Consider the following 14,979-nt stretch of genomic DNA (forward strand, 5'->3'; position numbering starts at 1 on the left):
ATAAATAAATAAATAAATAAATAAATAAATAAATAAATAAATAAATAAATAAAATAAATATTAAAATGAAAAAAGTATTTAATTAAATTATTTAAGATATAAGGTCTCACTATGTTGCCAGGCTGGACTCCAACTCTTGGGTTCAAGAGATCCTCCTGCCTCAGCCTCCCTGAGTAGCTGGGACTACAGGCATGCACCACTGTACCCTATTAAAATAGTTATTTTTACTAACATTTTTATAATTCATTTATAGCTGCTTACTTCCAAAAAGGATTTGATGTAGCTTACTGTTAAACAGCACAGTTATATTGTACCACTTGTCAACTGGGGAAGGCGAAAACCAAAATCCTGGAATAAAAGGCTTCTTAATATATTTAGAAATAGGTTACAAGTGTATTAGTGATTCAATGCAAAGGATGAACACAAATTTAAGAGCTTTTTTAGGCCGAGTGCGGTGGCTCACTCCTGTAATCCCAGCACTTTGGGTGGCCAAGGCGGTCTGATCACCTGAGGTCTGGAGTTTGAGACCAGCCTGGCCAACATGGTAAAACCCCGTCTCTACTAAAAATACTAAAATTAGTTGGTGGCACACATCTGTAATCCCAGCTGCTTGAGGGGCTAAGGCACAAGAACTGCTTGAACTTGGGAGGTAGAGGTTGCAGTGAGCCGAGACCGTGCCACTGCACTCCAGCCTGGGCAACAGTGCGAGACTCTGTCTCAAAAAAAAAAAATTTTTTTTAAAAATGATCGTACAATGTGGCTATCAAGAAAAATAGGATGACAGGATGTCAAGAGAATTAGTACTCCTGGTAGAAATATCATTAAGACCTGAAATCCTATTATAAATAATATCACTTTACACTGATAAACATTCATAATCTTCATCCATAATAAGATGATTCTTAAATCTGTTAGCAGCTAAAACTTCTGGGAGATAAAGCCTTTTATTGGAAGTAAAATGAGTTTTTATTTTAAAACACCTTTATTTTATTTCCTAACTTAACAGTTTTTATTTACTCTGGCAATAATAAAAAGAGATACAACCTCCACCAACAAAGTCCCTAAAATACTTAATTGATAAAGCATTGGTTCTCTGCTAGGTTTAAAAAATAATTTCTGAGAATATAAACATTTAATCACCACCATCTTTATAATTATTTTAAAATTACCTCTAATTTCTTGGCACAAGGTCCACTAACAAGTGCAATCACACCACTGTCAGATACCTAAGCAAAGGGAAAAAGAAACACAGTCCATGAATCCAGACAATGGAAGTAGAATTTTCTAAAATGTATTCATTATTTAGATATAGTCTTATTGCCTCCCATTCATCAAACATGTGTTTTAGCCATATATAACTTCCACCCTTGTTACTTAATTGAGAGGAATATGCCAAAATATATTGCAATTACTTAACCACTAAAAGCATGAAGTGGTCAATAGTTTCAACAAAAACAAAATGAACTAATTGTTATATGTTCTCATTAGTCATGAAAATACATTTGGTAAACACATAGTCTATATGTTTGAAGCCTATATGTCATTTACCTGAGTAGCTGAAAAGTCAACACACTGCAAAAATGGGCAGTTTTTTCCTAATGCATGTAAGGACACATCAGTAATACTTAAGCAGCCACCTAAATCGATGATCTTTAGCAGCTGGCAATTGAGTGCAAGAGCAACGACTCCTTCATCAGTGAGATTGCAGCATCTTTTCAAAGAAGCTTCATGTAGGTATGAACAAGATGAAGCCACAGCTTTTATTCCTGGGGGAAAATATAATTATGTATCAATGAGCTATATGTATGTATATGTAGACATGAGAAATGTGACTGATTTTCATTTTAGCAATCACCAATTCAATGTTAGCCCTTTTCAAAGTAGTCCGCCTGTGAGGATATACTGATTTTCCAGTGATGCTGTCATTATTCAGAACTCTCCTGGAATGTTTCAGGAATTTTCTACACAGTCTGTAGTATCAGCAATTTATGGCAAGGCTTTATTGTCCACAGGTTAAATTGCTTTTAGGAAATAGCCAAAAGTCATTCAGAACCCAATTAGATAGTTAAATAGTAGGCGATTCTCCTTTTGGTTAAAACAAAAATTTTCAAGTAATCAAGTTAATTTTCTTGTGGACTTTGGAGGGAAACCAAAAGTTAATCTGCACAAATGGTTTCAGTCATGGTCTTCATTCTTATGGTTAGAAATTTATAGCTATGCCTATGTATTCTCTCTCGCTCCACTTTGACTCTGTTCTCAAAAGTGAATTTATTTTCTACCACCATGCTCCTTCTGTTAGCCTGGACCACATTTTTCTGAGGGTCAAAAAAGAGAAGTCTTTAAATCCAGTTAAGCTGATATAAGTGTACACTGGAGATGGGTGCACATAAATAAAAGAGTACTTTGGGGATCCTTGGCCCTTTGGTCATAAACAAACATGGTAGCACTGTTAAAAGATACCTTTATGGGACCGAGCATGGTGGCTCATGCCTGTAATCCCAGTACTTTGGGAGGCTGAGGCGGGTGGATCACAAGGTCAGGAGATCGAGACCATCTGGCTAACATGGTGAAACCCCGTCTCTACTAAAAATACAAAAAAAATTAGCTGGATGAGGTGGTGGGCACCTGTAATCCCAGCTACTCGGGAGGCTGAGGCAGGAGAATGGCGTGAACCCGGGAGGCAGGTGACCTGAGATCGGGCCACTGCACTCCAGCCTGGACGACAGAGCGAGACTCCGTCTCAAAAAAAAAAAAAAAAAAAAGGGATACCTTTGTGGGCAAAACACACAGAAGGGAAGATGGTAAAATCATGGGTAGGTCATTCCTACTGTTTTCCATATCTTAAGAAAGAACTTTTTTTTTTCTTAAGACCAGTTATTTTATTTACCAGTGTCCAGCATGGAAGTTGTGATACAATAAGAACTGTATTTGACCTTTGTTCTCTGTCCCTGACATAGAGCTCCAAAAATCTTTGGAATTTCCTGAGTGATAGGAGTACCTTTTGTTAGTCATAATAAGCCCCTTTTGATCACACCTGAGTTTAGGCTAATGAGGTGACAGCACAGGACCCTTAGCCTAAGGTTGGGGCCTGTCTCCAGAAAAATCAAGTGATTAGAAGGTTAGAATATTCAGCTCAGTCCACAGACCTTTGGTGAGGTGGGGGTCAGGGACAGCAGGGAATAGGGGATGGGGATTAAGCTCTATAAAAACTCTTGGGATGGGCGTGGTGGTTCACACCTGTAATCCCAGCACTTTGGGAGGTCGAGGCAGGCAGATCACAACGTCAGGAGTTCAAGACTAGCCTGATCAACATGGTGAAACCCTGTCCCTACTAAAAATACAAAAATTAGCTGGGCATGGTGGTACACGCCTGTAATCCCAGCTACTCAGGAGGCTGAGACAGGAGAATCGCTTGAACCCAGCAGGTGGAGGTTGTAGTGAGCCGAGATTGCACCACTGCACTCCAGCCTGGGCAACAGAGCAAGACTCCCTCTCAAAAAAAAAAGAAAAAAATTAAATTCTTGGCCAGGGGCAGTGGCTCATGCCTGTAATCCCAGCACTTTGGGAGGCTGAGGTGGGCAGATTACTTGAGCTCAGGAGTTTGTGAGCAGCCTGGCCAACATGGTGAAACCCCGTCTCTACTAAAAATACAAAAATTAGCTGGTCGTGGTGTTACACGCCTGTAATCCCAGCTACTCCAGAGGCTGAGGCAGGAGAATCTCTTGAACCCAGAGGTGGAGGATGCAGTGAGCTGAGATGGCACCACTACACTCAAGCCTGGGCGACAGAGTGAGACTCTGTCTCAAAAAAAATAAAAAGAAAAGAAAAGGAAAAAAAAGGAAGAAGAAAAAACAAACAAAAAACCTCTTGAACAAGGAGACTTGATGAGCTTTTGTGCTGGTGAATGCATCCACATGCTGGGAGGGCAATGTATCCCAAGTCCACGGGGACAGAGGCTCCTGCGCTTCCAGACCTCACCCTATGTACTCTGCATCTTGCTGTTCATCAGTGTCCTTTATAATCTTTTAGAATAAACTGGTAAATGTAACAAAAGTGATTCCCTGAGTTTTGTGAGCCATTCTGACAAATTATCGAATGGAGGAGGAGGTCATGGAAACCCTCCATTTATAGTTGGTCAGTCATGTGTACCAGAGGCCTGGTCTTGCAATTGGCATCTGAAGTGGGGATAGTCTTGTGTGACTGAGCCCTTAACTTGTGGGATCTGATGCTAACTCCAGGTAGATAGTGTCAGAATTGAATTAAATTGTAGGGCACCCAGATGGTGTCCAGAGAGTTAGAGAATTTTTTGGTGTGAAAAAACCCAACACATTTGCTGTCAGAAGTGTGGTGTGAGTGTAGAGAAATGTGGTTTTATTGAAGAAGTTCTTTTTAGTGAGTTTTTATGTAAACATTTTAAAACTTATGCTTCTTTGCAATATTATGAATATCCTAACTTGCTAACCAAGATGACTGCAAAATATACTCAACTACCCACAGAATTTTCCAGAAACCTAAGTAGGCCAAAAAAGTCCCTCTTTCTTATATTGAAAAAAAAAAAGAAAAGCCTGGGCAACATAGTGAGACCTTGACTCTACTAAAAATAAAAAATTACCCCAGGTTAGTGGTGCACACCTGCGGTCCCAGCTACTTGGGAGGCTGAGGTGGGAGGATCACTTGAGCCTGGGAGGTTGAGGCTACAGTGAGCCAAGATTGTGCCACTGCATTCCAGCTTGGGTGACAGAGCAAGACACGGTCTTAAATAAATAAATATAAATAAATATTAATGCAAACCAAATATTGAAAAAAAGAGATCTATGGGGGGAAAAAGGTAAAGATTCACTAATTCATGTAATAGTGACACTGAACAATGCAGTTTGTCTAGCTATTAAAAACTATGCATTACACAAACTGATAGGAGAATACCTGGTAACTCTACTCTGATGATTAATTCTTTTGTAATATGGCATCAAAAAAGCCTTAACAAAATATGAACCGGTCATTTCTTGTTCCACTACACCAGGCAAAATATTTAAAATACAGACATATGTATCCATTTTTTTTTTTTAGTTTTAATTTTAATTTTGTTTTTTTTTGAGACGGAGTCTTGCTCTGTTGCCCAGGCTGGAGTGCAGTGGCACAATCTCGGCTCACTGCAACTTCTACCTCCCAGGTTCAAGCAATTCTCCTGCCTCAGCCTACCAAGTAGCTGGGACTACAGGCACATGTCACTATGCCTGGCTAATTTTTTGTATTTTTTAGTAGAGATGGGGTTTCACTGTGTTAGCCAGAATGGTCTTGACCTCCTGACCTCGTGATCCGCCTGCCTAAGCCTCCCAAATTGCTGGGATTACAGGCGGGAGCCAACACGCCCAGCCTATTTTTTCTTTCTTTGAGACAGAGTCTCCGTGTCACCCAGGCTGGAGTAGTGATGCAATCTCGGCTCATTGCAACCTCTACCTCCCAGGCTCAAGGGATTCTCCTGCCTCAGCCTCCTAAGTAGCTGGGACTACAGGGTGCACTACCATGCCTGGCTAACTTTTGTATTTTTTGTAGAGATGAGGTGGGGGTGGGGAACAGTTCACCATGCTGGCCAGGCTGGTATCAGACTCCTCGGCTCAAGCAGTCTGCCAGCCTCCCAGCTAAAAAAAGTGCTGGGATTACTGGCATAAGCCACCTAGCCTGGCCCATGTTTATTTTAAATATGTTTAAAATACAAGGTAGTGACTTACCCACTGTCTTTCTTAACTTTGAGCACTGCTTTATAAGCAAGAATTCTAACTTGGATTATTTTCTTAGTCTGAATGTTTTTACTGATAAACATAATTTGTATTTCTTTGACTTCTTCATACTCTCTTTTGACGTATTTTCTCCCTTACTCCACAGTTTTACCAGATAGTGAATAGTAATCTACACAGTGTTAATAAATATACCTTCTGAAGTTACAGAAACTCGGTTCCCTTTTGAAGAATTTAAATTTAATTTCTTCAGTTTTCTACAGTTAGACAAGTGCAGGAGAGCAGCATCTGATATATCGCAGCTCCGTAGGTCTAGAGTTTGGACTTCAGGATGTAAAATCTGTAACAAATAAGTGATTTTGAAAAAATTCTTTCTTTCTATAAATATAAATATTCCATATTCAGTGTTTTGGTGGTCATAACAGACAAGTGGCTGATGTAAAATACAGCAAAGAACACAGAAGCATATCCATGTGGAGACAGACACATCAAGCAGGGGAAAACCACATCTACTTCCAGCGGGAGGTGCAGCTCTCAGTGCCAGCAAAGTCCTTCTTGGGACACAAAGTACTGTTGAGATGGCTAATTCAGGAAAAGGATCCGTAGACCTGAGAAGCTTAACCAGTGTGGCAGTGAGTAATAATCTTCTGGTAGTTGCTAGCATTAGAGACTCTCCTTATGTGCCTCTGTGCTTAGGAAGTATGAGTCTTTAATCACTTGTATACCAAGTGCTTACAGAGCACTAGTATTGCTTATCTAGAACATTTACCTTCTATATCATTATTTTTGGGAGCTAATACCCCAGTATTACTGGGTGTTTTCTTGAGGTTGACAAATAATAGATTAATTCCTAAGCATTCTGAGCTCTTTCCTGGGAGTATTTTTCTGTTTTTTTTTTTCCAAAATAGAAATAGCTTTACCTTTCTGAAAATAAAATAATGTATTATTATTGTAAAGCATTCAATTTGGAAAAATTATAATAAATTATAAGAATAATGATTTCTATTTATTAGATGCTTACCAGGAAAGGTACTGTCATATACATTATGTCATTTTTTAATTTTATTTATTTTTTGAGATGGAGTTTTACTCTTGTTGCCCAGGCTGGAGTACAATGGCACGATCTCGGCTCACTGCAACCTCCGCCTCCCAGGTTCAAGCGATTCTCCTGCCTCAGCCTCCCAGTAGCTGGGATTACAGGCATGCACCACCACACCCGGCTAATTTTGTATTTTTTAGTAGAGATAAGAGTTTCTCCATGTAGGTCAGGCTGGTCTCGAACTCCCGACTTCAGGTGATCCACCCACCTCGGCCTCCCAAAGTGCTGGGATTACAGGCATGAGCCACAGTGCCTGGCCTACATTATGTTGTTTAATATTCTCTCTCTCTCTCAACCCCTGCCCCCCAAGGGATTGGTCATTGCCATTTTACCAATGGGAATTAAGACTCTGAGAGCTTAAGCAGCCAACATAAAGAACATAGCCAAAGGAGCAGAGCTGGGATTGGAACCCAGGTCCTTTTATTTCCAAAGCCTAAACTTTTGACCTCTGTAACTAAAATTACCCGTAATACCAATACCCAGAGATAAAATTATATTAGTTTTTTAAAAATGTTAGATCGGGGGTACACATGCAGGTGTGTTACAGGGATATACTGTGTGATGCTGAAGTTTAGGCTTCAACTGAACCCATCACCCAAATAGTGAACACAGTACTTGACAGGTAGTTTTTCAACCCTTGCTTCCCCTCCTCCTTCCTCCCTTTTGAAGTCCCCAGTGTGTATTTTTCCCATCTTTATGTCTGTGTGCACCCAATGATTAGCTCCCACTTATAAGTGAGAACATGCGGTATTTGGTTTTCTGTGTCTACATTAATTCACTTAGGATAATGGCTTCCAGCTGCATCCATGCTGCTGTAAAGGACATGGTTTTATGGCTGTATATATTCATTTTGATGTTTTCTGAGTTTAAAAAACCCTTTGAAGAACAACAGGATCAGATCACATATAAGATGAGCACTTTTTATAAAATCTATAGATTGTAGTTGTATATTATTCCATTTTCTGCAAGTACCATAACTTATTAAATGCATCCTACACTGGCAAACACTTGAGCTGAGCATTTAGGTGGTTTTAGGTAGGCAATGTTGTGCCATGATTAAGAACATGTGCTTTGCAGGCAGACTGTCCAAGGTGGAACCCTATGATTGCGATCAAGCTCAGTTTTCTCTCTGTGCTTTACTAGCCTTATTATTATAACAGGATATGTTGTGAGAAATAAAGGTGTCTTGCTTATAATATATGCTATACATAACTATGCTTATTATCATAAATTATATTATAATGAATATACCTGTGTACTTTTCTCTCCCTGAGATTTCTATAGGAAGTAAATTGTTGAGTTAATAATAAGCAAATCTTTAGAATTTTTAATAGTTAATACCAAACTGTCCTTCTAAAAGGTTTTTTAAAATCAATTTACACTCTCACTAGCAGGAGATAAAAGTGACAGTTTCTCCACACTATTGCTAACATTGGGTTTGGGGATTTTTTTCAAGTCTCTGCCAAACTGAAAGGCAAACTGTCACTTTGATGACTAGTAAGGTTAAATATCCTTTGATATGTTATTGGAGATTTGTATTTTTTCCTCTGAGTAGTTCCTGATTCTTCTGGTTTTTTATTTGGTGGTTTTGTTTTTTCTTATTGGTTTGGAGGGATTCTTTATATTGTCAAGATAAAAAAAGCCCCTAGATTTTCATACATATTGTAAATATTTTTTCAAGTTTTTGACTTTGTTTCTTTTTTTTTTCTTCTTGCCATAAGGAAGTCTGTATTTTTAAGTAATCAAACCCATCCATCTTTTTTTTCTTGGTTTCCAACTTTGGTATCATGTTTAAAAAGGCCTTCTCCATCCAGAGAGTACAAAAAGATTTACAAAATACTTCAAAAACAGCCATCCAAAAATGTGTGTACCTTTGTAACAGATGCTGTATCTGGCTTTTTGAATAATGTCATAGGCAGGACTCTTGTTAAGAATGGAGTCTAGAGGGAGAGTACCCAGAAAAATCATGTCTTATTTTTCTATTTCATTCACCCTCTTTACCCCTCCTTTTTAATTCAGCTAAAATTAGGTTTAAAAAATAGTAAGGATTGCCATCAAACAAAAACCTAAGTCACTGAAGTATAAGCTAAAGGGATACTAAGAAATGTGGATGGTGGAAAAGTGAAGAAAACCACCATTTTTCCAGTGTCATAACGGTTCATCTATGAGTCACATATAACATTACATACTTTAACAGAACCATCAACAATAAGAACCCAGAGATATTATTCTACTTCCACAGAGCCAAGCAAACTACACCACTAAGATATCTATGTTCAAATGCAAGCTAACATGAAGAAAATAAATCATTATAATAAAGGTATATCAGGTTAATGCAGAAGAAACATTAAAGACACATTGAAGTGCAATTCCAATGTGAAGTCACAGGGTTGGTCACATGCTCTAGCATGCAGGCTGGGCACAGTGGCTCACACTTATAATCCTAGATCTTTGGGAGGCCAAGGTGGGCGGATTGCTTGAGCCTGGAGGTTCAAGACCAGCCTAGGCAACATGGTAAAACCCTGTCTCTACAAAAAATACAAAAATTAGCTGGGTGTGGGAGCGGGTGCCTGTAGTCCTAGCTACTCAGGAGGCTGAGGTGGGAGGGTCACCTGAGCCCAGGAGGTTGAGGCTGTGGTGAGACATGATTATGCCACTGCACTCTACCCTGGGTGACAGAGTGAGACACTGTCTTAAAAAACAAACAAACAAAAACCACAGAAAAACACATGCTGGAGTGCTATCATCACAGCTTGCTTCCTTTTGATTACAGGCTTTAGGTAGAAGGTGAAGTGAAGTCAGGGCTATTGTGGAGTCCTAATTTGGGAAAGGGAGTCAGGCTGGCAGGACCAGGGGAAAACAAACTACAAGACTGCCTTTCTTCATGGTCCAGAACATATAAACAAAAAGAGAGGCTGGGTGCGATGGCTCACGCCTGTAATCCCAATACTTTGGGAGGCCGAGGCAGGTGGATCACAAGGTCAGGAGATCGAGATCATCCTGGCTAACACAATGAAACCCCGTCTCTACTAAAAATACAAAAAAAAAAAATTAGCTGGGCAGGGTGGGCGGGCACCTGTAGTCCCAGCTACTCGGGAGGCAGGAGAATGGCGTGAACCTGGGAGGCGGAGCTTGCAGTGAGCAGAGATTGCGCCACTGCACTCCAACCTGGGCGACAGAGTGAGACTATATCTTAAAAAAAAAAAAAAAAAAAGGAGGAAGCAGATAAGCTATGGGTCTGCCTTTCTTTATGGTCCAGAACATATAGCCTTCCTGCACAGACAACGTACATAACTCACAAACTTCCTGCTTACCACCAAACACTTCGATTTATCATCAAACACCTCGACTGACAGAAGGATGCGAGTTAGCTCTCTGCTACCTTGGAATTGTCAATCAGCCCAAGTTCCATTCTATAAAATCTCCAACAAGCCTTTGTGTCCTGGCAATTGGGTCCTCTCTTGCTGGTTCTGCCCGTTGCTCCCTTGCAATGTATTTTCACATTTTATCTAATAAATCTGCCTTTCTTTACCAACAACTGTCTTGGTAAATTATTTTGCCACCATCCCACCAGCCCTGATAGTTACTGCTCACCCTCAACAGCAACTGGCAGTTCTAGTCTCTGCAGTCTAGATGGTGATGGCTGCAGAGTGGTGATGGCTGCAAATCCAAAGACACTATTTAAATGTAAGTAGTGTAGAAACTACTAACTATCATTTTCAGTTTTTGAAACACAAATAGCAAAAATACAAAAGATAACACAGGAGTAGTATTGAAGGAAATTATCTACTCTGCTATTTAATAACCTTTAAAAATCAGGGGCTGAAGGGTAAGCCCTAATCTGAGGGGCTGTTTAGCAGAAGGAAGAGTGATTAACTATCTTTTTCTGGTGCTTGGGGCTCTCTGCCTTGCAGCTCATCACTCCAGACCCTCTCCAGGCCTCCACCTCCTATGTCCGCTCAATAGGGCTGAAACAGACTTGGGTCTTACCTCCTTTACTCTTACCACTACCAGAGAGTATACAGAGATATGCTCACAGGCCAAAACAAGACACCTAAAGAGCACCACTATTTCAAAAGAAAAGCAAAGATTACTGATTCCATCAGGAGCAGAGGAATTAAAACAGAGAGGCCAAAGATATTAATAAGCATAATATTATGCTAAAAGAAATAACAAACGATTAATAAGCTAACACAATAAGAAACCATAAAAAGGTGAATCGGAAATATTAAATACGAAAATATAGCAGTTGAAAAAAGAACAGTATAGATGAGAAGAGTGATTTTTAACTACTGGTCATTATCCATGAATGGAATACAAAATCAGTTTAGCAGACTGTGATCAGTATTTTTTCAACAAAATAAGACTAAATAGAATACAATTAAATAGAAAAGACCAAAATGTACTACACATTATATTGTTACACCTAAGTGTGGTTTGTGTACTAGAGTCACAATGTAACATATATTTCTTATTGTGAGTCTTGACCAAAAAGTTTTAAACCTTTTGAAAACATGGAGGTCAAGGGTACAGGTACCATGAAGACAAGTGTGTATGGAAGGCTAATGGGAGCCGACCAGAGCAACACCATTTTGTTCCTGAATGTCATTCTGCAACTGCTTGACTGTAGAATGTACTTGCTGATGCTGCAGATGAAATTGCTGCCACTTGTGAAAAGACTGTGCTATGCTGATGACTGAACTTTTTCCAAACCCCTGAATCAAGGATTTCTGCCTAGAAACCCTTATTCTAACTAATGAATTGTTTGATAACCCTCTCCCACCTTTCTCTTTAAAAGACCTCATATATCTCTTAGGACATATGAATTAAATAGTTAGGACATGATTTCAGATGCCTCTGGAATCTGTGTTCCTTGAATTCAATTCTAAAACCACCAATAAACTTTTTTGCTTGGATTTTCAGTCTCCATGACTCTGGTTGACACAAGAGAAGTAACTGAGACAATGGTAGAAGATTTTTTAGGAACTATTACATGTTGCAAGAAGTCAGGGACCCCGAACAGAGGGACCAGCTGGAGCCACAGCAGAGGAACATAAGTTGTGAAGATTTCATGGACATTTATCACTTCCCAAATAATACTTTCATAATTTCTTACATCTGTCTTTATTTTAATCTCTTAATCCTGTTATCTTCATAAGGTGAGGATGTACGTCACCTCAGGACCACTGAGATGATTGCGTTAGCTATACAAATTGATTGTAAAACATGTGTGTTTGAACAACATGAAGTCAGTGCACCTTGAAAAAGAACAGAATAACAGGGATTTTAGGGAACAGGGAAGACAACCATAACGTCTGACTGCCTGTGGGGTCAGGCAAAAAGAGCCATATTTTTCTTCTTGCAGAGAACCCATAAACGGACGTGCAAGTAGGAGAGATATTGCTAAAATTCTTTTTCCTAGCAAGGAATATTAATATTAAGACCCTAGGAGAAGAATTGCATTCCTGGGGGGAGGTCTATAAACGGCCGCTCTGGGAGTGTCTGTCCTATGTGGTTGAGATAAGGGCTGAGCTATGCTCTGGTCTCCTGCAGTACCCTCAGGCTTACTAGGATTGGGAAACCCCAGCCCTGGCAAATTTGAGGTCAGACTGGTTTTCTGCTCTCAAACCCTGTTTTCTGTTAAGATGTTTATCAAGACAATATGTGTACTGCTGAACATAGACCCTTATCAGGAGTTCTGATTTTGTCCTTGCCCTGTTTCCTCAGAAGCATGTGATCTTTCCTCTGCTTTTTGCCCCTTAACGTATGTGACCTACTCCCTGTTCGTACACCCCCTCCCCTTTTGAAATCCTTAATAAAAACTTGATTTTGCGGCTCAGGTGGGTATCACGGTCCTACCGATATGTGATGTCACCCCCAGTGGCTCAGCTGTAAAATTCCTCTCTTTGTACTCTTTCTCTTTATTTCTCAGACTGGCCGACACTTAGGGAAAATAGAAAGAACCTATGTTGAAATATTGGGGGCAGGTTCCCCTGATAATTACATATGGACATTTTGGTTATCTGGAAGGAAAAAAAAAACCCTTATACTTTATAATATTCTAAAGTGCAGGCCAGGCGTGGGGGCTTACACCTGTAATGCCAGCACTTTGGGAGGCTAAGGCGGATGGATCACTTGAGCTCAGGAGTTTGAGACCAGCCTGGGCAACATGGTGAAACCCTGTCTCTACAAAAAAATGCAAAAATTAGCCAGGCATGGTGGTGCACACCTATAGTCCCATCTACTCAGGAGGCTGAAGAGGGATCACCTAAGTCCAGGCAGCGGAGGTTGCAGTGAGCTGAGATTGCACTACTGTACTCCAGCCTGGGCAATGGAGCATGACCCTGTATCAAAAAAATAAAAAAAATAAAAAATAAAAATGATGACCAGTCTTACCATATACCATTGTTCCAAAAATCTAAAACCATATCTAAACAGAAAATATAATATGCTTGCTTTACAGTTATTCATATTCTTACCTCACTTATATTTGAATCTGTTATCCGTCCCTGCATGCTCATTATTTTAATCAGTCTATCTTTTATGTTGGGAGGCAAAGGCTTAATGTCTGTGAGATATCTGGAAATATTCTTCATGAAGCACCAAAGGCATCTGAAATACAAATACAATACAGTAAATCACACTGGGCCTGTACTGATTCCTAACACTTGTCTTAATGCTATTTGTTAGCACTCAGTACTTTCATAAAAGTGTGTACATTAAGGCCGGGCGCGATGGCTCAACCCTGTAATCCCAGCACTTTGGGAGGCCGAGATGGGCGGACCACGAGGTCAGGAGATCGAGACCATCCTGGCTAACACGGTGAAACCCCGTCTCTACTAAAAAATACAAAAAACTAGCCGGGCGAGGTGGTGGGCGCCTGTAGTCCCAGCTACTCGGGAGGTTGAGGCAGGAGAATGGTGTAAACCCGGGAGGCGGAGCTTGCAGTGAGCCGAGATCCGGCCACTGCACTCCAGCCTGGGCGACAGAGCGAGACTCCGTCTCAAAAGAAAAAAAAAAAAAAAAGTGTGTACATTTTGGCTGGGTGTGGTGGCTCAATCCTGTAATCCCAACACCTTGGGAGGGCCAGGCAGAAGGATGGCTTGAACTCAGGAGTTCAAGACCAGCCTGAGCAACATGGTGAAACCGTCTGTACAAAAAAAAAAAAAAAATACAAAAATTAGCTGAGCATGGTGGTGTAGGCCTGTAGTCCCAGCTACTTGGGAGGCTGAGGTGGGAGGATCGCTTGGGCCTAGAAGGTCGAGACAGAAGGGAGCTGTGATTGTGCCATTGCACTCCAGCCTGGGCAACAGAACAAGATCCTGTCTCAAAAAAAAAGTGTATACATTTTATATTAATACTATATTTACAACTTTAGCTCTGTAAGCTTCAAAAACCTAGTCTCTGTTAAATTATGGACAAGATGCTCTTCCTCTACAGTTTTTTTCTATGCATACCTCATTTACCAAAATGCATTTTAAATGACCAACAAGAGTGTTTTTCCTAACTGTCTAATTTCTAAGACACATGCTCCTAAATAAGCATTATATTGGGACCCACTAATTGAAGTTTTATCTGTCAATCCAGCAAACTTGTTTTCACTATTTTTCTTGAATAGTGGATAATGAAATCACTAGAGAAAGAACCATAATCACAAAGATTCAGCAAATATTACAAATCACAGAGATATCAAACTTAGTGCCAGGGTTGTACAGGCAGAAAGCAGAATTATCAGGCAACAACCAAGAATCTTATGACCAACGTATCTTATCTGTGGACTGAAATGCCAACCATCTGAAAAACTCATACTTTAAACAAACAAATACAAATCTTATTAATTCACATATATAAAATTTTACATTCATGAGTGAATGTGATCATATAACTGTGATTAATTTTTTAGCTCAATTTTAATGTTTTCTTTTTCCTCTTTTGGTTGCCTACATAGTTTCCTCTCTTGTCCTTCCCCCTCCATTAGTTTAGCTCTCCACACCAATGCAGCATATATTCTTTTTTTTCTCTGTTCTTGTGTACACACACACACACACATTTAAAGGCTTGTGTGGGGGAGGGGTCATTGTCTCCTAAAATGGCACCACAGTGCACTTACTTTTCTATACCGTCTTTTATTCAGTATCTTATGAA

General features: G+C 39.9%; 1 protein-coding gene across 6 annotated transcripts in view; it reads right to left on the bottom strand.

Moving 5' to 3' along the window:
- AMN1 (antagonist of mitotic exit network 1 homolog) overlaps positions 1-14,979 on the bottom strand; it is a 62,154-nt gene that overhangs the window by 26,042 nt on the left and 21,133 nt on the right. For all 6 annotated transcript variants that reach the window (XM_023208966.3, XM_023208965.2, XM_023208961.3 and 3 more), the window contains 4 exons: positions 13,314-13,446; positions 5,931-6,075; positions 1,549-1,766; positions 1,170-1,226 (listed from right to left, as the gene is read on the bottom strand). In XM_023208966.3, coding sequence (XP_023064734.2) covers positions 1,170-1,226; positions 1,549-1,766; positions 5,931-6,075; positions 13,314-13,446 — 553 coding nt within the window. The remainder of the gene's footprint in view (positions 1-1,169; positions 1,227-1,548; positions 1,767-5,930; positions 6,076-13,313; positions 13,447-14,979) is intronic.

The sequence above is a fragment of the Piliocolobus tephrosceles genome, chromosome 10 (assembly GCF_002776525.5).
Source record: "Piliocolobus tephrosceles isolate RC106 chromosome 10, ASM277652v3, whole genome shotgun sequence".
In the NCBI taxonomy this organism is placed as follows: Eukaryota; Metazoa; Chordata; class Mammalia; order Primates; family Cercopithecidae; genus Piliocolobus; species Piliocolobus tephrosceles.